The 27,193-nt window shown below is 57.5% G+C and overlaps 1 protein-coding gene across 1 annotated transcript in view; it reads left to right on the top strand.

Annotated features, from left to right (window-relative positions):
- The window catches only part of Pepd (peptidase D), a 126,183-nt gene extending 99,203 nt beyond the window's left edge, over window positions 1-26,980 (top strand). The window contains exons 10-15 of the mRNA XM_076837625.2: window positions 45-113; window positions 1,661-1,738; window positions 11,009-11,157; window positions 21,978-22,162; window positions 25,307-25,498; window positions 26,463-26,980. Coding sequence (XP_076693740.1) covers window positions 45-113; window positions 1,661-1,738; window positions 11,009-11,157; window positions 21,978-22,162; window positions 25,307-25,498; window positions 26,463-26,600 — 811 coding nt within the window. The 3' untranslated portion in view covers window positions 26,601-26,980. The remainder of the gene's footprint in view (window positions 1-44; window positions 114-1,660; window positions 1,739-11,008; window positions 11,158-21,977; window positions 22,163-25,306; window positions 25,499-26,462) is intronic.
- The last annotated feature ends 213 nt before the right edge of the window (window positions 26,981-27,193 follow it).

Here is a 27,193-nt window from a genome sequence, read left to right on the forward strand (position 1 = left end):
CCACGCATGCTGCAGTGATCTCAACCTGATATGTTTCCCTGCAGCCTGTTCCAGCACTACTGCTACTCCCGGGGCGGCATGCGCCACAACTCCTACACCTGCATCTGCTGCAGGTAAGTGCACCGTCTGTCTCCTGGGGGAAGGTCCGGGGAAGGAGAAAGGGTGCTGCCTTCTTTGTCAGCTTCTTTGTCACTTGCTCACTTACACACCAGGTCACCCAAGCCTGGAAGTCACTTTTGCCCCCAAGACTCCAGGACTCAAGTTGCCTCTGCCCGCCAGACCTGGGATCAGGGGAAGGAGAAAGCAGCCAGCTTGCTCCAGAAGGACACCTCCGTCCCCTTCCTCCCATCCCTGGTGATGGGCATAGGAGCTGAGCACTGGGAGGCCACCCCTCCTGGGGCCACTACTGTCTTGCCCCTTCACATAGGTACACACAGCATACGGGGACTGGACTGGGACCCTAGGTCGGGTGGCTTCTGTGTGCAGCAGGGGTGGAGCATGGATAGAGCTGTGTTGGTGAGGGGGGCTGTGGTTGTGTGTCCACTTGTGGGTAAGCATGGAGCTCTTGATGTGGCTGCGTGAGGACCATCCTGTCGTGGCTATGGGGGTGTTGGGCTCCGTGTAGGTGTGTATATCATTGTAGGTGTCTGTGTGTAGCTCGTTGTGTCTGGGGTGTCCTGTGTGGCCGTGTATGTGGCTGTGTGCACCCACTGTGCGTGGCTGGGTGTGCTCAGAGTGCACAAATGGTAGCAGTGATCATGAACAGAGAGGCAAGTGGTGGCCATGAATATGCAGTACGGTGTGGGTGTCTGTGACTGTTTGTCACTCCTGGTGTGATTGCACAGGTATGTCCTGGCTCTGGGGCTCACTCCATGCTCTGTGAGACTCTGCCCCTCAGGTCTGGCCCCTGCGCAGCCAGGATGGAGCTGGGCTTCTCTTGCTGATGTGCACGTCCTCACACATGAATAATACATATGAGCATCTCAGTCCTTGGAAATGTTCTTCTCTGGTGGATAGAGGGAAAAATCATTATTTCTACTTTTATGATTCCTGAGACTCCCAAATGGGGCCATAAATATTACACCCAGGTGGGGTTGGGTTTTGTTGTTTTTTTTTTTTTCCTTTGGACAGCCTTACAAGTCCTTTTTTCTTAAAGGCATCGCTCATTAGGGAAGCTCTCTCGAGGCAACGGATAAATGAGAAGCTGCTGGCTTCCTGTCTCTCTAGCCCCAACCAGGACCCCAGGGTGGCTGTGGAGACTGCCAGGGCCTTTCCACTGACCCCGTCTCCCTTTAGTCTCCGGGAAAGGAGGGCTTCCATAGGGTCCCCCATCTCCCAGGTCCACAAACTATTGGACTATTGGTTTCCATTTCTGCTCTTCATCTGTGCTGTTCACGTCCCCAGACCAGAGGGCAGTGGCCTGAGCAGTGATCACAGCCCAGAAGCCCTGCAGGTAGCACTGTCATGAATCAAGAGGCTGTGGCTGGTGGGTGGGTGGTCACCATGACACCTGATCTCAGGTTGTGGGACTGGTCCAGCCAACTTATGGCCTCTGCTGTAGGATGGGTAGCACTGTCCCTGGGGTAAGGGCTTGGAGTGCCAGGCTCCTGGGGCTGCTGGGTGAAGATGAGCTTTTGACCATCCTCCTGGCTCTTTGCAGCGGTGAGAATGCATCTGTACTGCACTACGGACATGCTGGGGCCCCCAACGACCGTACGATCCAGGATGGAGACATGTGGTAAGTGAAGCTGGCCCCTGGGCTGTCCCAGTTCCATCTCTGCACGTGAATAGCCCAGCCAAGGTGGAATGTCGATGTCAGTGTTCACTGGGAGCCTCTGGGTCCCTATCCTGAGAGTGCTGACCACAGCAAGATCCCCAGAAACCAGCTCAGATTTCTCTGCCAAGGCTACTGGCCTGCATGGTGCTTTCTATAGGGCCAGAGTCCCCTGTCCCCTTCAAATAAGCACCATGAGGTGGGTGCAGAATAGGGTCACTATTTTCCATGGGATATTGGGCTTTCTGAGGAGGAGCTGAACTGTCCCAGGCTCTGCCAGGTTGTTCTTTCCATTCAGAGAGAGCTCCATACTTACATCCCCATGTCCCAGTGCCTAGAGGCCAGGAGTCCCCCACATCCTGAAACCTGCCATCCTCAGCCACAGGACCTCTTGGCATATGCAACTGTTGGTTCAGCAAGTCCAAGGTGGTGGCTGTCCTGAGCATGCTGTGCCGTGATCTCAGCCCCTGGTGGAGGACACGACAAGGCTGCATGAGCAGGCCCTGTGGCCTCCATACCAAGAACTGCAATCCTATTCACAGATCCCAACATGGAGGGCAGAGCACACTGGAGTAGCACTTATGGGCTGGCAGGGACAACCTCAAATTTGGCCTCGGCCACAGTGGCCAAGTTCCCTGCCTGTCCTCTTCACCATCTAGCGTGGGGATGTTGAGAGCTTTTCAGATGCTGGGGTCTGGGGATCAGCCCCAAACTACGTAGGGCCACCCTGTCTTGGCCTTCAAATGTTCTGTGGTCACTGACCAGCGGTAGGAGGTGCCCCTCCCACCCCGCCCCCCCCCTTGACAATCCTTGGGCCCCTTGTCATCCATTGCTGATGCAGCTGAACAAGATACCTCCATGCCCTGCTCCTAGGCAGTGTCATGGCTTCTCAGGTGGCCGGTGCAGCTGGGCTGCCCTCTTCCCCCTCGGCTTCCCCTATGCACTCGTTCCCCAAGCTGGAGTTCCCATGATGGCTGCACACTGACCTGGCCCTGGCCTCATCTGGGCAGGCCTTGGCCCTGCCACAGGGAGTGGTGGGAGCCTCACACAGGAGTCCTCTGCCACATCTACCAAGGAGTGCAAGCACCTGTGCATAGACTGACAGGCGAACACCAGGCTGCCCAGAGAGATCTGTGCTCTGAGCTGTACTAATGGGAATCCACTAAGCCCGGGGTCATCCCTGCCACAGGGCATGCCAGTACTAACTGGCCATAGTCTGCTCAGTCAGGTCAGTCACTGGATGGGATGTTCTGGTTCTGGCTACTGTTGTCAGGAGCCCAACTCAGCCTTCTGGAAGAAAAGCCCTTTCCTCTCTGAGCCTCAGTTCACTCATCTGCAAGTGGCGATGGCACATGCATCTCAGGGCTACGCACAGTGGCTGAAGGGGTATGTGAGGACCCCTCAGGGGCACCTGAGGCTCTCCCTAGGGGCCTGGCCAGCAGGTCCAGGGATGGGAGCCTGCAGAGATTGAGGCCCAGAGTGAACCTAGAGGTTACCACCACCCACCTGGCCATGAATAGAGCCTCAGTGCCCATCTTGTTGACCTGTCTGGCCACACTACTCCAGAGTCTCTGTGACCCACAGGTCATGCTGGGCCCTAGGAACTGTGGGCCAGGGCCTAGTCTGCAGGCTTTGCTGCCCTGCCTCTGGGCAGTGGCCAAGCTGTGCCATGCCTAGGGCTGGGAGGGTTAGAGCAGAGCTCAGTTACCCTTCCAGAGGCAGTGTCCCCTACAGGGCCCTCCCTTATCTATCTCTGTTTCCTCCCCTGACCCTACACTGCTCACCTTGGTGTTGGAGAGCAAAGGAGACACAGAAGGGTACCAGGCACAGGTATGAGGCAGAGGGATTTTGGGAGAGGAATGGCTCCCTCAGACTTGGTTCAGCAAGAGACCAGGGAAGGAGAGATAGCAACCCTCTCCCTGGGCCATGACTAAACCAAAGATAGCCCCAAGGAGACCACCTGTGCTCTTCAGACTCTTGTCTTAGAACTTTTCTAATGATCTTTGACTCTGTGGCCCATTCTGGCTGGGTCAGGAGGATAGAACACAGGAACCCAGGCCCAGGGCAGAGGCAGAAGCCAAGGCCAAGGCCAAGGCCAGCCATATCAGCAGGTCCCTCTCTCATGGGGGCATCTCTAACTAAGTAGAAGGCTTTGTGCCAGAGTCAGGTAGCCATGAGTTTTTCTGCTCCATGAGTTCAGCACATGTCAGAGGAGGAGGCTGCTTCTCTACTCCCCACCATCTGACCCAAAGGGAGTCTGAGAGGCCAGTCCCATCTGTATTGCTGTGGAGCCAAGGCCAGGGTGCTGTGTACATCAGATCTGCACACCTCCCAGCTGTTGGAGTCTCAGCCCTCTTGGGCCGTGCATGGCACCTGTGTCTCCTGGTGCAGCTGTAGACAGGAGGGATTGGAGGAAGCCCACGAATGTTCGTGCCAAGCCCAAATTGGTGATTTTGTTTTTCTAGTGCTAACTTTGAAATGTAGCCAGTAGAATAATTATGAGTTTATTATAGTCAATTTATTATGCAGCATTTAGAACAACATGTTTTGTTGATTACTGCTACTGCCAGATTGCTGGCGGCATTTATAATCCATTGTTTTATTGAAATTGATCTGCTGAGTGCCTACTGCATTTGGTAAATAATAAATCACTCTGTTATCCCAAAATAAAAGCTATGGTACTTCATCATAAGGTATGAAACCACAATATGAGCCTAGTGGTTTTCCCAAAGGCAGGTAGGGCTTGAGGTTGATGAAGCCCATTCCCCATCTCCTCTGTCCTCACAGTAATAGGATCTGGAGCTGGGCTCAGGCTACCATGAGCCACTGTGGGGTCACAGTCCTCACACACTCAAGGTCCTGTTCTTTGGACATGCTGGTTCATACTTGAGGTCAAGTTCATCAGCCAAGAACTGAGAAAAGCCCATTTCTTGCCCTGGGCCCCTCCCTTTTCCAAAGCTAGATCCTGGTTTGCATGCCTCCAAGGGGAGGAACAGGAGCATGGATTGCCTTCCTGTCCCTAGGACCCCCACTCAGGTTGGTTCAGAGCCAGTAGGCCTTGTGCAAGGCCTGTGGCCATGAAGCTTCTTGGAGTTTTCCTCTTGGCTCCCAGAACCCTCTTCAGCTGTAGGCCTGGGGTTCCCCCATGAACCCGTGAGCAGATCGCTGTCCTAGAAGAACTATCAAGCCTTTTTGATTTTCCATTTTAAGGCAAGCAGGCCAGCCTTCTAGAATAGGCTTACAGAAGCGTGGCAAGCAGCCTTGCTAGTGAATGATTTCAGTGTGTTCACACAAAGGTTGGTGTCTAACAGGGTCCCTGGAGGCCCTTTGGAAGTGTCCAGAAGGCCCCTCCCCACTCATCTAGCCCAAGCAGGTAGGTGTGAGCACAGTCATGCCGGGACTTATCGCCCAACCCAGTCATCTTCTAAGCCCTCATGCTCTTCCCCGTCTTCCCATAGCCAGCCTGGGCAGTGGACACCAGGGAGCACTGCTGTGGTCTCAGTCCACTGGGAAGCAGGGCCTCGGAACTGGGCCACTCATTTGCAGGACTCCCAGTCTGAGCCTTGCAGCTCCCTGCCTCCCCTGTCCCCTAAGCAGGCTCACAACACAGGATAGGTAGGGAGAAGGCCAGGATGTGCCTCCAGTGGGCTCTGACTTGGAAAGTAGCTGGGACACCCCTCCTCATCTGCCATCTCCTACCTTTCCCACCACCAGATAAGGCAGCAGGGCTGAGGACTATAGCCGCTCTCTGAACCTTATAGGGTTCAGGCCCAAGGACGCCCCAGACCTGGATTGCCCAACTATAGCCAGAATGTAACTGGTGGGTGTGAGTCAGACCTTCCTGTACTGGCCAGAAGAGGGCAGTGTTGTCTCAGGCTGGGCCTCTCCCCCGCTGGGTAGTGGTCTTCTGTGTTGCTGAGGGGGCCTGGGAGGTGGGCCTGCAGCCCAGCTGGGGAGGAGAGACCTGTCTCTAACCCCCATGCTTAGCAGCTTGCCAGTTTCCTTTCCTCCTTCCCTCCCATGCCTTCCTCATCTGTCTCCCTGCCATGAAAATAGCTAGGCTGAAGCCCCAGCTGCCCTTCGGCGGGGGACACCACTCGTAGTCACCAAAGCCCAGAGAAATAAGGGCTACCAATTTCATACCAGGACAGTGCCTGAAGGCACCCTGAACTATGAGTGACATATGGCTGGCATGTGCTGCTGCTCTCATTGCCAGGGTCACATCCCCAAGCAAGGGTGGCACCAGAGCCCTCCTCTGCATGACTGTCTTCACCACAGAGGTGCCAAACCCTCCGCCCCACAAGCTGGGAACGCCTACTCACCCCAGGCTCTAGCAGCCCCTTAGTATCTCTTAGGCCTTGCAGGCTGGGGTAGGACAGTTCTGCCACCCCCGTTGTCTGTCTGGCACTGTGACCCCCTGAGGGTGCTCTTCCCTTGCTGGCGAAGGGGCTGGGGTGAGGGGAGCCTCCATGCCCCATTGTTCCTGGTGCCTGGTGCTTTGGTGGGCTTTAGAGTAAGAGTGTCACTTCAGGGCCTGTTTCCTGATGCCAGGCTCAACTGAGACCCTCCCCCACCTTGCTGCTTCCTCAGAGGGACACTTGATTGTCACCAGGGACCCCTAACCTGAGCATTTAGTGGTCTTAAGGACATGCCCAGTCCTTGGAGCAGTACAGGTCTGGTCAGACATCTATCCAGAGATGAGTTGGCCATGGCCTTCAACACCCCATCTCAGAAGTACCCTGACTCACTTGTAGGCAGCTGTGCCCTGATGGCAGGCAGACACCCTCTCATGTGTTTTCTTTCCGTTCTGTTTGGTTCGTCAGTGCTTCTAGGCGGCACCCACTCAGTTGATGTCAAGACCTACAGTTTGAAGGGCCCTGGTCTAGACAGCCCCGGTGCTCGCAGACATCACAAGACACTGGTCACCAAAAAAGTGAAATAAAGCATGTGCTGTGCGCATGACATTGACTGCCTGCCTCCCCTCACCCACAGCGGCACTGCCCTGCTGCCCAGCCCTTGGCCCACAATACTTTAGGGTCAGCAGGCAAGCTGCAGCACAGTGCTCTTCCTGGGGCCTCCACCTGACACTGGTCTTCTGCATCCCGCCCTGACATCCGCAAAATGGCAGTGTTGATTCTCTCCAGACTTGGGAGGCCCTAGCGCATGGTTGCTCTCGTCAGCGAATGCATCAGGGACTGCTGGCTCTGGGGCTTGGGGACAGGAAGCTGCTGTTGGCGTGGGCTGCTTGCGTGAGCACTGTTCCTGTCTGCCCAGGCCCCGTAGGAACAGCTGTCCCAAAGCTGGGTAAAGTGGGACGGACATGCCCAGAAAGGCCCTGGGGAGAGGTTCACCTGGCGTGTCATCCCATGGCCCTAGGGAACCTTAGGGACCCCAAAGGATGACCTTTGCCTCTGTTGGCCACAGCTGGAGGCTGGCACTGTGCAGAAAGTGTGACTGGGAACTGGGAGCCGGCGACCGGCCTGTGCGCCAGGGAGACCAGCACTCACCACCCTGTCGTCAGGGACAGCCCACTGTGGTGGACACATGGAAAAGAGACCCAGTTGCCTTCCTTTTTCTCTCCCATTGAGTTTCTAGGGGGAATTGAGAGCTTCCACCAGCTCCAAGCCTCACAGCCTGATCTGGGATGCAGTCCCATTTTAAAGGTGGGAAAACTGAGGTCTTAGGGTCTGCACTGTCCCTAAGGTCCTGCACACACATGTGTGTAAGATGTCAGTCTTCAGAGAAAAGCAGCTAAGAGCTGTGCCGCACACTCAGAGATGAAGGTGAAGCTCCATGCCGAGTGCAGAGTGGCTCTTGCTGAACATTGCAGCACTTCCCTCAGACGCCTTCTGCCTGCGGGCTGGCCAGGCCCTGCTGGGTGGGGTCTGGAGAGGGACCCAGGAGGGTCTGGGTGGGCCAGTGGTGGCAGGTAGCCCAGGCCTGGAGCTGCCCAGGAAGAGCCAGCGGAAGACAGAACCTCTCATCGCAGCCAGAAGCCCAGCTATAGGAACACATGTGGGGAACGAGACGCCAGCGTATTGCTGGGAGATGTGTAATCTCTCCCCAGATGTCTCAGATTATTACACAGATTCACTGGGCCAATGATAGTAGTGTCCCTGGTGGGTGTCCCCAGGCAGCCGGGAAGGAGGCATCCTGCGTTCTCAATTGAGCCAAGTATGAGCAAATTCCATTGTCATTTTGCATTCAGAGTATGGATGAAGTGAACAGAGGAGTTGGAAGGAGATGATTTATAAAAGAGATGGCTTTTATCCCTGGATTCCAGAATGGCTTGAATCTGAATTGCTTAGCATGTAGAAACTCTGAGGGAGATTAAAAAAAAAAAAAAAAAAAAAGGCAGAAAAAGATAGGGAACTGAGAACACAAAAATAGACTCTAGCCCTGTGCCCGAGTACTGCTGGGCAGGATGGAGCTGGCTGACTGGTGTATACTTCCTTTTCCAGAAAGTGGATGATTTAAAACAAAAAATACAGTTGAAGTCTTCTAGAAGCTGGAAGATAAAGCCAGGCTGGCTGAAGAAATCCAAAAGCCTTCCATCCCACGCTCTTTCTGTTTTATTGAAGAGGGCTGGGAAGGCTTGGTTCAGAGTCTGGTTTGCCCTGAAGAGTCTTATTTTTTACTGTTCTAGATGATTCCAGTATTTGGTGTGTTCTTGTGGGCTTCCTGATTTTTTAAATAGTTCAATTTCTGTTTTTCTTTTAGATCAACACAGTCCAATAGAACTTTTTGCCCCAGAGGGCTGCTGCAGGTCACCCTCTGATGTGGCACTCTCAGGAATCTGTGTCCCCCACACTCCTGGCTCTGTCCTGTCTGCCCAGTCCATTCTTGGATATTCTAAACCAACAAACCGCAAACCATTTTCCTCTGTTGACTCCAGGGAGCCCAAATGAAAACACTTGCTTTCCCCAGGCAAAACTAGGCCGGGGCCCCATGCAGCTCCATCCCCACTGCCGCCTGAATGCTGGCCCCAGGAGGACACAAACCTGCAGCAGCTCTCATGGTCCCATTTTAAAGGTGGGAAAAGTGAGGTCTTAAAGTCTGAACGCTGGAGCCAGGAGAAGAGAGCTCATCGCAGGGCTGGGCACTGAGTTGCAACTCAAGGTTTTTTGTACCAGTGTTAATAGGCTCAATTTCCCTACAGTTTAGCGCTGAGATGTGCCCCACCCTCCAAGCCTTCTCTGAGGGAAGTGTGTCCCACGCAGGAGTAATCCTACAGGCAACTGTTGGCCCCTACTCCCTTTGCATCTGCAGCCTCCTGGGGAGCGGGCGCCTGGGTGTGTCTGCTCCAGTGTCTCTGGTTCCTTGCAAGTCAGCCTCAAGTGAGGCCCAGGTCCCCCTAGGTCTGCTCCAGGCAGGGTTCCCCCTGAGACTTTGACCCAACCCCAAGTTCTCTTGTCATGCGAGTAGGGGTTCTGCTGTACCCCCTGAGAGTCACCTGAGTTGTTACCTGGGCTTCTTGCACTATTGACTCTATTTATGGTGTTTTGCAATCAGAAAAGGCAGGAGATTCAAACGTGCCCATCTGAGGACTTTGGACTCCAGCAAAGCATCCGGGGATCCTGGGCATTCAGGCTTTTCCTTTAAATCTGCTTCTGTAGGGTGGCAGTCCCTTGCTTCACACATGAGCCCAGGGTCCCCCGCTCTGTTCTCTCCCACCCAAAGACCAGCACACAGGCAGCTTCTGGAATGTTTGTGGTTACCACTACAGTTGGATTTGGGTGAGAGGCCCTTGTAAAGGAAGCCACAGCGGTGTCCCACGCTCCAATTTGCCAGGATTTGTGCTGCTGTAGATGGACCCCCACAGGAATCCCAGGATGGAGCCAAACACCGAGCAGAACTGGACTTGGCCAGTGCAAAAGGGCAGCTCCCACCTTCTCAGCTGGCCTGCCCCTGTGGTCACCTGGCCCCGAACACACGGGCAAGAAACCACGCCAGGGGCTGGATCAATGTTCCTCAGCCAGTTTCATGAGAATCGTTGTGACTCTGCCGTGACCTCAAGAAGGAGCTAATGGCTCCACTTTGCCAGCAGCTTCTGAAGCTGAGGTGGGATGGGGGAAGGAGGTGAACCATCTGTGTACCCCTTTGCCTCTACCAGGCTCCTCCTGGCCCACTGGGTGACCCTATACCATGGGGCCCCTTCTGGACCCTCCTGGAAGCCAGACCTGGACCCAACGTGTGCAGACATGTTCTGTCTGGCTCTTGGTCACAGGGTGAGCAGGGCTGGACTCTCATCGACCCTCCCCATGGCCCTTTATGTAGCAGGGGCTGTCCCTGCTCCTTCCAGGCCCTGCTGTGTCAGGGGCCCCATCATGATGTCCAGGAGGGCGGCTCCACTGCATCCTCCTGATTGATTGAGCAGATCTGGCCATCTGTCACACTACTGCCTGGCCTCTGCTGCCCCCTGGCTCCTGGGCCTCTCCTGTCTTCCCCTACTGTGTGCCCTCCCTGTGCTTTCTACCATCTGGGCCCTGCTCAGCCACCTGGGGATGCCAGAGTCACAGGCAGCAGCCATGTCCTTTCAGCCCCAGGAAAGCCCTGCTGGATATGAGGCCATCCTCTTGACATTCCCTTTCTACCCCTCCCTCAGGCCCTGGCAGGACATATCTGTCACACCTCAGTGGGGAGATAGTGTTGGGCACCGTCCTCTGGGCAGGGGGATCCCTGAACTGGAGCACAGCCAGAGGTACCAGCCATCTGCCAAATGTTCACCCAGATGCACATTTAGGGAAGCAGGTGACGTGGCCCCACATCGCATTCTCTTGTAGACAGTGTGTCCTGTGTCCATCCCCAGGCTCCTTCTTTCTCCCTTCCCTGCTGAGTAAAGGGCAGACCTAGGGGATCTGTTGACATGTTCATATAGAGTCAGGTGGCATGTAGGGGCCTGGGGACGTGTCTGTCTTTCTCAGTTCTCCAAGTGAGTCCCCACAGGGGCTAGGCTGTGAAGGGAAGCCCCACTCTCCTCGGCCTGCCCTGCTGAGGCTGAGCCCTGTGCCACTCTCTTTGCTGGGGATAGAGGTCTGGGTTCCTCTGCTACTCAAGCTCTTCCGGGGCTCACCAGGTTGGAGCTGCGTACGCTGGTCACCTTCTCAAGGTGGGGTGGTCACAATACCCTACTGCATCCGGGCCAAAGGAAGCCATCCTTGAGTCCCGTACATGGGAAGGGAGCAAGGAGGCACCCTGAGTGCCCTCTCACCTCCTACCCTCCTCTCCCTGCAGCCTGTTCGACATGGGAGGTGAGTATTACTGCTTCGCCTCGGACATCACCTGCTCCTTTCCAGCTAATGGCAAGTTCACCGAGGACCAGAAGGCCATCTACGAGGCGGTGCTGCGGAGCTGCCGTGCTGTCATGAGCACTATGAAGCCAGGTGAGGGGAGGGGGAGTGGGGCCAGCTGAGGAGGACCCCCTGGCATGGGGGGAGGGGGCAGCCTTGTGACAGGCACCTGCATCTACCCCTCCACACGTGACCAGTCAGACTCTGATGAGTCAGTCTTCAGGCCACGCCAGGAAACAGAACTGACCACCAATCAGGAAGAAGGCTGTAGTCTGGGAGCTCAGCCCAAAGTCACCCCATGTCCCAACTGGCCACCTCTTCTGCACATCCCTCCGCCCACACTGGTCATCAGAATGTCAGCATGTCCCGTGCCTTGTCCCAAAGCAGAGTCCACTTGAGGGAGAGTTGGCCAGGCTTGGACACTGGCATCTGGGTGGACACTGGAACAGGTTCCAGGTCCACTCAGCAGCTCTTGTGACCTTGGACAGAAAGTTCTTCCCCTGGGTGACTGTTCCCTGTCGGTACCTGGGGAGGCAGCAGCTCTCGAGGATCGGGCTGAGCCATGGGAAACACCTTTAAGCATCTGCCTGGCTCGTGTTCAGGCTCTGTAGAGGTCACGGTCACTCTATGATGGGGGTGAGTCTAGACCCAAGCCTGCCACTCTCTCCCCACAGCCAGCCTTGGCCAGCATGTTGTGATCCTGCTCCTGTCTGGCCCCCAGTTTTCCATGTGTGTCCCCCACCCCGGGCAGCTTCCAGAGGCCCCACTGCTCTGCCTCTCGATGTCTATATATGGCAGTCTTGGCCCACTGAGGTGGTCCTCTGGAGGGGCTTAAGTGTCCCCCACAAGCAAGACTGCCTTTCTGACGTCCCTTCCAGGCCCATCGGGTCCTCCCATTCTCCCTGTTTCAGTTGTCAGCCACGTTCCCTCCCGTGAGCCCCGGGCATCCATAGTTCCGAGATGGGTAGGCTCAGCACATACCTGGTCAAGTGCCAGCTCCAGTGTTTGGCTTTTTCTCCTCAGGAAGAGACCCTTTTCCAGCAGGGACCAGGGAACCCTGACTTGTCACCTTTGCCTGGATAGGATAACTTACAGATGTGCCATATTCTTGCTTCAGATCCTCCTGGGCTTCAGAGAAGCCCATCCTACAGGCCTTTGATTCCTTACAGCCCAATCAAGGTACCATGAGCCAGTTATCCCGCAGGCTGAGCCCTCTTGGGGACATGTGACTGCTGGCCACCACTGGCCATGCCTAATGATCTGTTTGGCTGCAGCCTGTCCTGCAGTAAGGATGGGCTTTCCCTGCCTCTCTCCCAACCTGACCTGGTGACTCGCCTACACTGCCCAAGGCACAGCTGTCCCACCAGAACACTGACTTCTGCGGTGTTTTGGTTGTAAGCAACAGAATGGTGTTGGGTGCTGACACCAACCCATAGAGGTAGGGAGAGGAGGTGTGAGTGGGGCCAGAGCTGGGGCAGCACAGAGGTGCAGGACCTACTGGGCCAGTGTGGGAGTGAGCTCCTGGGGGTGAACCAGCTGGCTGCAGAGGCTCCCGCCACTTGGGTTTTTTTTTTTGTTGTTGTTGTTTTAATGGTACCAGGGATTGAATCCAGGGGTGCTTAACCACTGAGCCACATGCCCAGCCCTTTTTTAAATTTTGAGACAGGGTCTCACTAAGGGGCTGGCTTTGAACCTGAAGTCCTCCTGAGCTGCTCAGCCACTTTCTTCATAGGGTTGAAGGCAGAGAGCACCTGGTGTTTCGGGTCATAGACGCCCCAGCCCCTGCTTCCTCCAGCGCTCACTCACCACCTCCTTCTCCTGCTGTGCAGGCCCCAGGCCTCTGGGATGGGGGGGGGGGCGCTCAGGCGTCTTCTACAAGCCACATGAGGGTCACTGCAGCAAGAGAGCCAGCACAGTGGAGCACCAGAGCGAGGCTCCGGGTCTAGAAATGAGCCCCAGGCCCAGAGACCCGCGCTCACTCCAGCTTGGCTGCCTGCTGGCTGTGTGCCTTGCTCCCATCCTTCAGCCTCCTCGTGCCCCAAATGGCTGCCGTAGTCCCCCTCCCTGTCTCAAAGCAGAATCCACTCCAGGGTGGGCTCAGCCAGCTCCAGACACTGGCATCAGCCCTCTAGTTAAGGGCCAGCAGAGAGCTGGCTGCAGCCCAGTGTCTCCTCCGTGTTCCGGGGATGGTGAACAGAGGCTTTGGGGCCCTCTGGGGCCCTGGCCGTGACAGGCCTGAAATTAGACTTGGAATTCTTAAACGGGGGGCTGTGGTAGTCAGATTTGTACCCCTCCATGGAGCTTTGATTTTAAAAAGAAGAAAAAGATTGCGAGCTCTAGAACTGTAAGAGCCCCAGGATGTGGCCTCTCGCGGACCCAGAGCTTGCTGGCTCAGCATCTGGCTGAACAGTCCCCTGCGGCCCCCTGGCCCATTGCTGGGAAGACACAGCCATGATCACGGGGCCAAGGGCTGTTTGGGAAGCAACATCAGCAGCAGTCATTGTCAAAGGAGGCATCTTGTGAGCGGGCCTTTCTGGATGGCCCCTGGTCCATCTCCAAAAGACCCAACCAGAGCTTAGGGAGCCAGGGGAGCAGGGGATTCTGGGGCCACCTCAAGGCCCCAGCCCCACAAGCCCCTAAAAGAAGACCAATGTGGAAAGGTAAAGTCTACAGACGAGGTATCAGAGTAAAACAAAGTTGGGGAGGATGCCCTGTGTCCCTTTTTAATTTGACTTTGAAACCATGGGATACGTTGTCCTTTGTCTGTGGAGTCATCACCAGAGGGGTACGTCTCCCATCTTCACACCACAGATGAGCATTTTCCCTCAGTCTTGAATACACCAGTCATTTCAAGTGATCAGTGTTTCAGATGGCAGATGGTTTGGGCTGGGGAAGGTGGGATGTGGTGTCTTCTCCCACTGTCTGTAAGCACAGGCCCTCTCCAGGAAGCCAGGGCACCCCCCCCATGGAGGGCCTTCCAGTGAGTGTAGCCTCTGCTCACGCTGACTCATGGGGCAGCCTCAGGTCTAGCCAGGGATGCCCGGAGCCACTAGGCCAGTTCACCTGAGCTGGTCCCTGCAGACCGTGAGAGGACACTCTTGCTCACCCAAGGTCCACTCTTGCTTACACCCCAACTTTCCCCCCAGCACAGACCTGGTCAGGGAGCCTACACTGAGGCTTCCAAGGATCCCTTGTATGAGAGAGTGAGTCAGAGGCCCCAGCATTACCCTGTATGCATTTTAACCACCCGTACTGCCAGATTGTGACACACCAAGGCTCCCAAGGGCAGAGCTGGGCCCCATCTGGGTCACATGGTATAGGCCCAGCACTGGGGCATTGGAAGTCCTGTGCCCACAGAGCCGCTTCCCAGGTAGAGGCAGATGGTTTCTCCACAGCATCGGGGCAGCTATGGCCAGGTTGGACCCCTGTCTGTCCCAGTGGGAATGCCCCCGGGTTGTGGGTTGAGCTCCTGGGCCAAGACAAACACCCCACTGAGACTGCTGGACTGCTTCCTGTGACCTTCCAGGGAAGAGTAAATAAAGACAAGCAGGAAGTCGTACAGTGATGCCCAGAGGAGAGGCAGAAATTAATAATCACACATAGACCCTGGTGGATAGAGCCCCTGGGGAATTGAGGAATGCAGTCCTTGGCCCCCCATCCTGGGGCAAGGGTGGGGGGGGCAAAGCATTCCTCATGGCCACTCAGAACAAGGAAAGGAGGGCTGAACTCGGGCAGGGAGCCCTGGTGGGAAGGAGAGTGGGCTGGACAGACTGACGGCTCCAGCACCTGGGAGAATTCCATCTTCACGAGGCCGTGAACCAGCTTTGGCTTCTGGTGGCCGGAATCCAACTCCACTGTGGCTTTGGGGTTAGGGCAAGAGGCCCGCCGTTGCATACAGCCTGGTCTCCGTGGCACCAGGAAGCCTAGCCATAGAGAGGGCTCAAAAAGGAAAGGTGCTACTGGAGAGGGGTGGGCCGAGCCCATGGGGGTGCCCGGAGTCAGAGGTCAGAGCTAGCACGGCTGTAAGGCTGCCCTGGAGCTGATAGTACATCCTGGTCCTGCAGAGCCCCAGGCTCTCCAGCCACTGGGTGGCCCTGACACTGAGGCCTCCGCACTCACCGCCAGCAGGCATCCTCCCTCACCCTGCCCATGCGTCCTCTCTCACCTTGCCCGTTGTCTCCCTCACCCTGCCCGTGCGTCTCCCTCACCCTGCCCGTGGTCTCCCCTCACCCTGCCCGTGCGTCCTCTCTCACCCTGCCCGTGCGTCCTCCCTCACCCTGCCCGTGCGTCCTCCCTCACCCTGCCCGTGCGTCCTCCCTCACCCTGCCCGTGCGTCCTCCCTCACCCTGCCCGTGCGTCTCCCTCACCCTGCCCGTGCGTCTCCCTCACCCTGCCCGTGCGTCCTCCCTCACCCTGCCCGTGCGTCCTCTCTCACCCTGCCCGTGGTCTCCCTCACCCTGCCCGTGCGTCTCCCTCACCCTGCCCGTGGGTCCTCTCTCACCCTGCCCATGCGTCCTCCCTCACCCTGCCCGTGGTCTCCCTCACCCTGCCCGTGCGTCCTCCCTCACCCTGCCCATGCGTCCTCTCTCACCCTGCCCGTGGTCTCCCTCACCCTGCCCGTGCGTCTCCCTCACCCTGCCCGTGGGTCCTCTCTCACCCTGCCCGTTGTCTCCCTCACCCTGCCCGTGCGTCCTCTCTCACCCTGCCCGTGCGTCCTCTCTCACCCTGCCCGTGCGTCCTCTCTCACCCTGCCCGTGCGTCCTCTCTCACCCTGCCCGTGCGTCTCCCTCACCCTGCCCGTGGGTCCTCTCTCACCCTGCCCGTGTCTCCCTCACCCTGCCCGTGCGTCCTCCCTCACCCTGCCCGTGCGTCCTCTCTCACCCTGCCCGTGCGTCTCCCTCACCCTGCCCGTGCGTCCTCCCTCACCCTGCCCGTGCGTCCTCTCTCACCCTGCCCGTGCGTCCTCCTCTCACCCTGCCCGTGCGTCCTCTCTCACCCTGCCCGTGCGTCCTCTCTCACCCTGCCCGTGCGTCCTCCCTCACCCTGCCCGTGCGTCCTCTCTCACCCTGCCCGTGCGTCCTCCCTCACCCTGCCCGTGCGTCCTCCCTCACCCTGCCCGTGCGTCCTCTCCCCCCTGCCCGTGCGTCCTCTCTCACCCTGCCCGTGCGTCCTCTCTCACCCTGCCCGTGCGTCCTCTCTCACCCTGCCCGTGCGTCCTCTCTCACCCTGCCCGTGCGTCCTCCCTCACCCTGCCCGTGCGTCTCCCTCACCCTGCCCGTGCGTCCTCCCTCACCCTGCCCGTGGGTCCTCCCTCACCCTGCCCGTGCGTCCTCTCTCACCCTGCCCGTGCGTCCTCTCTCACCCTGCCCGTGGTCTCCCTCACCCTGCCCGTGCGTCCTCCCTCACCCTGCCCGTGCGTCCTCCCTCACCCTGCCCGTGCGTCCTCTCTCACCCTGCCCGTGGTCTCCCTCACCCTGCCCGTGGTCTCCCTCACCCTGCCCGTGCGTCCTCTCTCACCCTGCCCGTGCGTCCTCCCTCACCCTGCCCGTGCGTCCTCCCTCACCCTGCCCGTGCGTCCTCCCTCACCCTGCCCGTGCGTCCTCCCTCACCCTGCCCGTGCGTCCTCCCTCACCCTGCCCGTGCGTCCTCCCTCACCCTGCCCGTGCGTCCTCCCTCACCCTGCCCGTGCGTCCTCTCTCACCCTGCCCGTGCGTCCTCTCTCACCCTGCCCGTGGTCTCCCTCACCCTGCCCGTGCGTCCTCTCTCACCCTGCCCGTGGTCTCCCTCACCCTGCCCGTGGTCTCCCTCACCCTGCCCGTGCGTCCTCTCTCACCCTGCCCGTGGGTCCTCTCTCACCCTGCCCGTTGTCTCCCTCACCCTGCCCGTGCGTCTCCCTCACCCTGCCCGTGCGTCCTCTCTCACCCTGCCCGTGCGTCCTCCCTCACCCTGCCCGTGCGTCCTCCCTCACCCTGCCCGTGCGTCCTCTCTCACCCTGCCCGTGCGTCCTCTCTCACCCTGCCCGTGCGTCCTCTCTCACCCTGCCCGTGCGTCCTCTCTCACCCTGCCCGTTGTCTCCCTCACCCTGCCCGTGCGTCTCCCTCACCCTGCCCGTGCGTCTCCCTCACCCTGCCCGTGCGTCCTCTCTCACCCTGCCCGTGCGTCCTCTCTCACCCTGCCCGTGCGTCCTCTCTCACCCTGCCCGTGCGTCCTCTCTCACCCTGCCCGTGCGTCCTCTCTCACCCTGCCCGTGCGTCTCCCTCACCCTGCCCGTGCGTCTCCCTCACCCTGCCCGTGCGTCCTCTCTCACCCTGCCCGTGTGTCCTCTCTCACCCTGCCCGTGCGTCCTCTCTCACCCTGCCCGTGCGTCTCCCTGGGCTTGCATCCCCTGCCCTAGACAGGGGGCCCTCCCTCCTGTGCTTTCACATGAGCCCCCACCCCGTAGCCTCCACTCACGACACCCCGTCATAGGAAGTACCCTCATCCTAGAATGGGCCTGAAGGTAAGGGAGGAACATAGTTGCAGGGGTGACCAGCTAGCTGGGGGAGGGACAGGGGGTAGTGCCCACCCAACATGTGGACTCTGTGGACCTTTCCTGGTGTTTTGCCTCCCTCCCAGGTGGGCAGGGGCAAAACCAATTGTCTGGACTTCCCATTGGCCTTGCCCTTACAGATCGGGAGGAATATGAGGGTCAGGCAGACAGGTACAAGGTGCCTGTCACCCTAGCCATGCTGCTCTCTGTGGCAGAAGCCAGGTCAGATAGGGCTGTATGGTGCCCTGTGTCCTCCCTTCCTGCTGGTGGCAAGCTTCCTGCCTTTGTGTCCTCCCTTGGGGTGTTTCGGCAGGGTGTAGGGAAAGACCCCAGGGAGTGCACAGCAAGGCGCCTATAGTGTGGGCAGGCTTTCTCCTTGCCCTTGCGCAGGGTGAGTGGGTCCCTGAGATAGGCAGGGTGGGCCGGGCCACAGGCCCTCAACCTCATGCCAACTTGGCTTGCCCCGAAGCTCCTGGTAGCCCTCGGTTCTGCCCTGGGACTGAGCCCTGGGCCTTCCCTCCTGCACCCCCAGACCCTGGCTTGCACGTCTTCCATCCCCCGAGGGCCATTGTCCACAAATGAAGCGAGCTGTTTGTCTGGAAGTGACTCAGGATGCAGCCTGGGGGCCTTCTACTGCCTTCTCAGCTGGGCTTAGGCCTGGGAGCCTGGGCTGTCATACTCTGGGCAGGAAGCCTCACAGCTCTGAGGAGCTGAGGAGCCAGCCTGGGCCCCAGCCCAGCAGGCCTTCAGGAGAGAGTGTGCCTGAGGGCACCAGGTGGGCACAGAAGACTAGGCAGTAACCTGGGGCTGCTCATACACATTCTGGGGCCTGGGCACTGGGAGCTCTTGTTTCTTTGAGTCTAACAATTTCATGAGGCAGATGATGTGGCACTAACCATGCAACTACCCTGCCCAGCCTGGGTGTGTGTGTACACAGAATGGGCCACAGGATCACAGCACTGGCTAGGAGAGGCCAGGAGGGAGACCAGCGCTCCTTATATTCACCACACATGTGCCACATGCCAGGCATAGAGCAGAGTCCAAGCCCCACGTTCTATGGACACAGAGGCCCAAACCAGGCCCACACTGTGCCCTTGTGCTATGCTGTAGTAGAGGGGCTGTGGCAGCAAGGAAGGGGCAGTTAGAGAGGGCTTCCTGGAGGAAGTACCTCAACAAGAGGCCCAGTATGAGGAGGACTGGGTGCTTGGAGGCCATGGTCCCATCCAAGAAGAACAGGTGGAAAGCACAGGAAGTGTCAGCTCTCAGAATCATGGCTCTCAGAACTTTGGTCTGACTGCTGCCCTGGTCTGGCTGCTACACCCAGGAGTGGGTGAGGGATGAGGCTGGAGTCAGAGGCCAGCTGAGGAACCTGGGCTTTGTCCTCGGCTGTCTGCCCCACATTTCTGAGCAGTTTGCAGGATATGACTGGGGTGAAAAGTGGGCAGGGCCCTGGGAGAGACAGGGCGCAGCCTCAGGAGATGTTTCAGGGAAGCCAGGACAAGATTTGGTGCTGGCTAGAGGTGGAGGGGAGAGTTGGGCTACCTACACCTGTCTCTGCAATGTGGCCTCTCCAGAATGGGCAGGTATGCGGTCCAGGATGCCTTCTGGCTCAGACCAGTGGGCTCTAGGTGCCACAGATGGCTGAGGTGGGAGGAGTCTAGGAGTCAGGGTAGGCCTTGGCCTACAGGAAGGCTCTCTAGTCTGTGCCCACCCCCAAGCCTAGCTCAAGGACGCTAACCTTCACACACTTCGGGGGCCCTGCCCCAGTACTGGGTGTCGTAACCACCATCCGGGCCAGACACTGGGCCAAGTCGCTGGAGGTTGAATCACTGTCACAACCCTAACCACACACAGGCAGGAACTTCCCACTCACAGCCAAGAGAGCCGCGCACAGGCCTTTCCCCAGGGTACACAGGCAAGGGGCCCTGGAGGCGCCACTGAGCTGCCTGAGCCACACAGCCAGGCAGGCCCTGGGCAAGGGGCCACCATAGGGTATGATTTATACCTGATTCCCACCTTCTGCTGAGGCTGGGCCAAGCCCGAAGCCCCGCTGTTGAAATTAGTCAAGTTGGAAGGGAGACTGCATTTCCTGGGGATGCCCTTTGGTGACTGGAGAAGGTCCCCATCTAAGAAAGCATCTCAGAGAGCCGGATAGGAGCTGAGTTTGCAAAGCTGTTGGGGACTTGTAGCACCTCATGCACACTCGCTCTGCCAGGCTGTGGAGACGAGAGAAGCAAGTAAGACTGTCTAGCGACCAGAAGGTGCTGGGAAGAGTGTCCGGGGAGGGTCTTCAGGGAGGCCATGGCTTTCTTGCTGAGGTCCCAAGGATGCAGTCGCACAGGTCATGGCCCAGAGTCTGACATGGAAAGGCTCAATATGCTTCTGGAGCAGAAAGGTGGCCCAGCCTCTGGAGAGTCCTGCGGAGGAAGCCTAGGGTGGGCTGGGGTGGGATTGTCTGGGCCTGGCCACGGCATCTTAGGGAAGAGCAGTAGCTAGAGGTGAGGAAGGCGTAGCCCTGGAGCACGGTGACCAGCAAGATTGAAATCAGATCTATCAATAGTGGCTAATATCCATAGCTTCCCTAGACATCAGACGGTAGCCGTCTTTCAAAGGTCAGCATTGTGACTCCTTGACAGAGGCAGCAACAGAGACTCAGAAGTGGGGGAACTTGCCCAGGTTACACAGCTGGTGACAAGCTGAGCTGGAATTCTAGTTACTCGGTTGGTCCCCATTTCAGGAAGGCTGACCATCAGAGAAAGCTCGCCACCCTGGCTCCACCCATAGGAGCACAGGGGCCAAGGCGCTGTGTGGGCCTGAGACTCCTCTATAAATGAGCCAATAATGGCCAGAGGCACCCCAAGCCTGTCCAGTAGCCAGATTCCAGACCTAGGAAGACTGCACCCACCTCAGCACCTTGCTGGCTAGGGTAGGTAGATGGGGCTGGGCTGGAAACTAGACTCCGAAGAGTGTATTCTTCTGTCTCCAGGTCTCCACCCCCTGCAGCCACGTTCACTGCCTGTGAACGTGTTTGAGCCACTCATGATCCCAGCTGTGGGGTGTCCATCTCTGTCAGGGAAGTGGCCCAAACCTGAAGGGCTGGTGCCCAGTGAGAGTGTTGAGGGGTGGTGACCTGTGTCCCTGGGTAGGCCCTCATTTCTCTTCATCCCATTGAGTCCTGAGCCTCATGGCCCAGTGCTTGTCAATTCAGGATCCAGCAAAGCCCCTCTTGATGCGGAGATCCCCAGCCCTCCCCTCTTGCATCAGAGGTCACCAAAGTCAGGGCCATATGTGAGGACAGGTCTAGCTCTGAGCCAAGGCAGGACATGGTGGGGAGGGCCTCTGGAGCCAAGGTCGCCCTTGGCTCCAGTGCCAGAGCACTACAGTGACCTGGGCCCTCACCGGGCTTGCTTGGCATGTCCTGGGCCACTGGCCTCAGCCAGCACGTGGCCGTCTATCCTCATGAGGTCAGGGCAGGAAGCTTTGCTGGCCTAGGATCCTTGTCTGGTATTCAGGACGGGTCCAGAAATGGGCTGGAAGCCCCTCTGGGAGGTACAGGGAGATTCCCAGACCTCAGGCAGACCCTGACGCTGGCCCAGTCTCTGACAGCAGCTCTCCAAGTGACCTATGTTATCAGCTCCCAAAGGCCCCTTGGCCCCACAGAGCCTGTGTGGCCCCCAGGGCTCTGCTTACAAGGCTCTCTACAGTGATCCTGGGCCTGGAAATGGGGTGAAGATGCGTTTGATTAGCAGCCTGGGCTTGCACACCTGGGCTTCCAGGGAGACGGCTCCAGTGCTAGAGCAGGCCAGGCACAGATCCCTGCCTACTGGTGCTGAGAGAGCTGCTCCTTCACCCAGAAACCTCTGCTCCCTGCAGTGCCTCTGAGGGTGACCCTGGCCTTTCAGGATATACAGGGACACCCACTACCACCACCAAGCCTCCAGCCTCCCTTTGCCCCACAGCAGCAAAACTTAGGCCTGAACATCCGAGATAGCCTTCGGGCCTGAGCCACCCACATCTGCCCCTGGAGAGACATGTGCTTTTCTTCTGGTGCCCAGGGATCTTGCTGGGCTCCCCAGCCCCAGAAACAGTCTAGGCAGGGGTGGGCACTGCATGGGCTGGAGTACACCTGGCCGGGGGCCCTGGCCATGGGTGACAGAAGTGTACCCGTGAGGCAGAATAGGGAGGCAGAGCATCTGGAGGTCCAGGCTTTGACTGGAAAAGGCCAGTATAGAAGGCCACCTAGGCCACATCGCCCTTGGTCCCTGGAGTGGCACTTGGGTCCTTCACTCCAGGTGCTCTTGCCCAGCCTGTGTGAGGGCTTTGGGTCTCCCCATCCCTTGCCCTGTGGAGCCCCAACTCACTGCAGCCTCTCTTTGGGTCACAGGTGTCTGGTGGCCTGACATGCACCGTCTGGCTGACCGCATTCACCTGGAGGAGCTGGTGCGCATCGGGATTCTGCAGGGCAGCGTGGATGCCATGGTCGAGGTCCATCTGGGAGCCGTGTTCATGCCTCACGGGCTCGGCCACCTCCTGGGCCTTGACGTCCACGATGTGGGAGGCTACCCTGAGGTCAGTGTGAACATGTTGTCCCAGTTGGCCTGCTTGTGGGCTGTCACTGAGCCTGGCTGTCTTTGGTGCAGAGTGGGTTCTGAGAGACAGGAGAGGTGGGGCTCCCTGTGGATACAGAGAGGAAGAGAGGGGGGATTGGGGCCCTAGTTAAGGCAGGGGTGGGTTTCTCGTCCAGTGGCTGTGACCATAGGACCTAGGCATGGAGTTGCGTGCCTCTGCATGCTGGGCCTTGGGACAAGAATCCTCTGCCCAGAGGGTGGTAGGTAGTAGGTATATAGTGCATGGGACAATGGGCCCGAAGCCAGGTCTTAGTGACAGACCTGCACTGATTCCTTCGCCTCTGACTTCATTCACTTACCTCACCCCTCACAAGCCCAGCAGCAGAGCCCTTGCCCCTGTTCGCTGGCTGGCATGCCCTCTGCCTCCCAGGCCCCTGGGCCAGCACACCTGTGGCCCTGTAGCTTGCTTATCCCCAGTCACGTTTTGGACCTCTGACAGGGCAGAAAGGCTTGTTGGGGGTCATCTCCAGACAACTTCCCCTCCTCCTCTTACCACCCAGCCCTCACAGGACCACCCAGAGGGTGCTTGAGGGCCCACAGGAGGCCCTACCAGGCAGGTGGCTACAGCCCCTTTGGGCCCCTGTGGGCGGGGTGAGCGTCCCTGCCTCCTGGCCTGGCGCCCGCTGCGCAGGGGGCTGATTATGCAATCGGTGCACACCCTGGGGCCCACCAGCCAGTTAGCCAAGAGTAGGCTTGGCCTCTTGGCTGCAGGGTATTTTGAAAGCACTAAGAATGATTTGAGGGGGGAGTGGAATTGCTCAAGAGAAGCATTATTATTCAATTATTTTTTCCTCAAGTGTAAACAGTTAAATTTGGAGAAACAAAATCAGTTTTAATTTCCTAATTTCTATCCTTCCCATTGTGTGCAGGGAGCCAAGAGCAGGGCCTTCCAGACATTGTTAGCTGAGGTTCGTTATTCATTAGTCGCCAAAGCACTTTTTTTTCCACCAAAGAAAATTGGCAGCAAACTGTTTTCATCTTTTCCAGTAAGCAGCCCTTTGTGCTCACAGAGTCTATTCTTCTGACAGATAAACACTGTGGAAAAAATATGGCTTTTCCTATAAAAGTCATTTATTTTATTTCAGGCCTACAGACACATCTGGGTCTTCTCTGCTCAGAGCCCAGTAAAAGTTGGGGCTTCGTCAAGCCCTCCACCCAGGCAGAGGCAGTTATGGGCACAGCATGGGCACCCCCAGCTAGGCTGGTGTCCTGGGCCAGGGGAGGCCCGTGATCTCTCCATCACGGGCCTGTACCCACTCCACCCAGCTCTTCATGCTCTCTGCCCAGCCGTTGGGCTGGTCTCCCAGGCCTGTGCCCTGTTTCTGGTGGGCCCCTGAGAAGCGTTTCCTGTGCTCAGTGGGCTGGGGTGGGCATACTCCCTAAGCCCCCTAGGATCCCTTCCCTTCTCCCCCAACCTCAGTTGAATGATGGGTCTGAAACTCTCTGGAAGGAGAGAAGCGGATCTCCATGCATAGGCAACCTGTCTCCCCCTGCAAGCCTAGGGGTCCACAGGGAGGGAGGGTGGCCTGGAGAAAGAGGCATGTCTTTGTCTGGGCTTGGCCAAATCCCTAGCTTTGAAAGCCCTGGAGTGGGGAGAAGGAGTCAGGCACTAAGGGTGTAGCATGAAGGAAAGGGACAGGGAGGGGATGCCAAGGGGCAGGCGTAGCTTTGGGTGGTAGGAGCAGGAAGATTCTGGAGTACAGACCCAGGATCCCCAGCCCTGGCAAGCCTCTTCTGGGCAGGAGACAGGCCCTTCCCCTTGCCACAAGCGCCTCTCACCTGAGCAGTCCAAGCAGAACCATCCAGCTAAGGAGCACCCTGTCTCCCGGCATTCCCTGTCCTCCTGCTTATCTTCCAGCTCAGTGGCCCGAGGCAGTTTTGGGGACCACACCAGCCAAGCATCTGTGCCAGGGATCGTGGTGCCTTGACGTCCCTTCACTGGGTCCATCCTGGCCTGCTCCCACCAGGTTAGGGTGGCTGTCCCCACCCTGGCAGGATTACAGTCACAGCCTTCCCTGCTGTGCCCAGCCTTGGAGGCTGAGCCAGCCTGTTTCTGGTTACCTTACATGAACCACTAATTGAAGTCTGATGTTCTTGGCCCCCAAACAGTCAGAAATGACAGCTCCATCTCCAGCAGCGGGCTTCCTGAGGAGAGCCACAAGTGGGGCAGGGCAAACTCAGCTCCTGACGGAGAGCTTGCTTGCTGCCCACTCACTCAGAGGCCTTGACCGCAGGCCAGATGGGTGCCCCCAGGGCCTGGGGAGGGCAAGAACATTCCTGCAAGTGTCCTGGGCACCACTTGCCCTCAGTCCAGGCTGAGGCCCTCTTGGCTATGCCTGTGTGGAAGGACAGGCCCTGGTTGGGTGTGCACTGAGAGAGGCAGGACAGCAGACTCTGGCTTCTGCGGGGAACAGCGATCCCTGGTCATTTCTGGTTCCAGGGCTGGAAGCCATGTCCCAGCGCCTCACTGCAGGGCCCAGAGAGCTTCTCTGGGGATCGCACCACCAGGCCATGCGCATGCAGATATTTATTCGCCATTGCTGATGCTGGCGGGTCCATGCTGAAGACAGCGCCTGTCCTGCTTCCTGAATGGTCATGTGGAAAACCTGGGGCTTGGCCTTGGGGTAGCTGGGACCTGCACTTTTGAGACCAGTTTCCACTTGAGCTGCTGGAAGGAAAGATGCAGCTGTGGAAGGCTCTGCAGCCTCCTTAAGAGCTTTTCTGGCTTCCCTGGTTTGGCATCTGCCATCCCCTAGCCTGGAGAGGGTCCTGAGTGAGGGCAGCTGGACACCCAGGCAGTCTCGCAGGCCCACGTGGGCAGCTTGCCCTGGGTGTGTGCCCATCAGTGTCCACAGGATTCCTGAAGGCAGTTCTGAGGGTGACTAGGGGCCAGAGACACTCATGCAAAGTGAGGATCTTTGGGGATGACCCAGCAGAGCAAGGGTGAGCTGGGGACCCTGTTGTCAGACAGCCCATGAGGCTGGAGTCAGCCTCATGGGTCTGAGTGTCTCCCAGTGAGGCAGTGGCCCCAGTGGCCGGCGCTGGGGCTGTCACCTGGGTCCTCCCACCATCCCTCTCCCCACAGGGTGTGGAGCGCATTGACGAGCCAGGCCTGCGGAGCCTGCGCACCGCACGACACCTGGAACCAGGCATGGTGCTTACTGTGGAACCGGGCATCTACTTCATCGACCACCTCCTGGACCAGGCCCTTGCTGACCCAGCCCAGGCCTGCTTCTTTAACCGCGAGGTCCTACAGCGCTTTCGGGGTTTTGGCGGGGTGAGTGCCTGTGAGCCCAGTCTTGTTCTCAGAACGCCCACTCTCCCACTGCTGCTGCTCATCAGAACAGAGGCCCTAGTGGAGGAGAGACAGTCTTCACTTCCTCACTTGAGGAGGGCCTGGCCTGCCCCTTCACATGGCCTGGTAGCAGACATGTGCCTCATTCCTCAGTAGGAAGACAGGCTCTGCCCACCCGAGAGATTCCCATTTACCACAAGGACAGTGAGGTCACATAAGCAAATGACCATGGGAGGCACCTTCCTCTAGTGGGTAGTCCACAGAGGCTTTGCAGCTAGTGTCTTCTGGAGAGTATTGATCATTCCTAAATGTGTTAATCAGCCTTCTGTCACTGTGACAAAATACCTGAGATAAATCAACTTAAAGGAGGGAAGATTTTATTCCCAGTTCTGAGGATGGAACCCAGGGTCTCACACACGCTAGGCAAGTGCTCTACCACTGAGCCACATCCCACCCAGAAAAGGTTTGTTTGGGCTGGTAGTTTCAGAGCGTCCTGGTTACTTGGCCCCAGTGCTTTGGGCCTGAGGTGAGGTAAAACACAGCTGCTCACCTCATGGTGGCCAGGAAGTAGAAAAAGAGAGGGAGGAAGGAGCTAGGGCCACAATAGCCTTCAAAGGTAGCATACCTCCAATGACCTGCTTCCTCCAGCTAGACCCCACCTCCTAAAGTTTTTACCACCTCCCCAAAACCAGGTAAGCTGTGAATCCTTAAGTGGATTAATTCATTCATGAGGTCAGAACCCTCTTGATCGCATTACCTCCCCAAGGGCCCCTATCTGACACTGCTGCATGGGGACCAGGCATTCAGTGAATGAGCCTATGGGAGACTTCAGATCCAAATAAAGGCTGCTCCCACACAGCAGGGATCAGGCTGGAACAGGTCAGACCTGTTCGCATGGCGCGTGAGGCCAGCTCAGTCATAATGGGCGTCTGTTGTTCTGACCCAGGTCCGTATTGAGGAGGATGTGGTGGTGACAGAGAGCGGCATGGAACTGCTGACCTGTGTGCCCCGGACCGTGGAAGAAATCGAAGCGTGCATGGCAGGCTCTGACAAGGCCTTTACGCCCTTCTCTGGCCCAAAGTAGAGCCAGCCAGAATGTGCAGTGAGACTGGGCTGGCCTTGTAACCTCTCTCCAGGCCGGACACAGCCTAGTGACTGGCCCTCCAACAGCAAGAATGGTGCTCAGCAATCAGATCCTAGCATTGACACTTGATCATACCAAATAATCCTGTTTCCAAGGAGCTTTTTAACCTTCTGCAAGAGCACACCCTTAATTTCTTATGTACTTTGCTTAAATGACAGTGACTTAAAATGTGATTGAAGAGAATCTTATTCTTTAGTAGCAAACTAAAATGTGTCTTGCTATTTGTATTCCTGTTCTTAAGAAAGATGCATTTCCAGTGTTTTCTCCCAAATCAATGTGCAGGATGAAATTTATAATAAAATGTTTAAAATGGTCCTTTGTTCATGGTTCCCTCTTCAGTTTTTTCTTTTTGGATACCGGGGATTGAACTCAGGGCCACTGGACCAGTGAGCCACATCCCCAGCCCTATTTTGTATTTTATTTAGAAACAGGGACTCCCTGCATTGCAATTTCTCACTAAATTACTGAGGCTGGCTTTGAACTCATGATCCTCCTGCCTTTTCATCCTTTGTGGATGAGCTCGGGGAATCAGG

Source organism: Callospermophilus lateralis, chromosome 18, assembly GCF_048772815.1.
Source record: "Callospermophilus lateralis isolate mCalLat2 chromosome 18, mCalLat2.hap1, whole genome shotgun sequence".
Lineage (NCBI taxonomy): Eukaryota > Metazoa > Chordata > Mammalia > Rodentia > Sciuridae > Callospermophilus > Callospermophilus lateralis.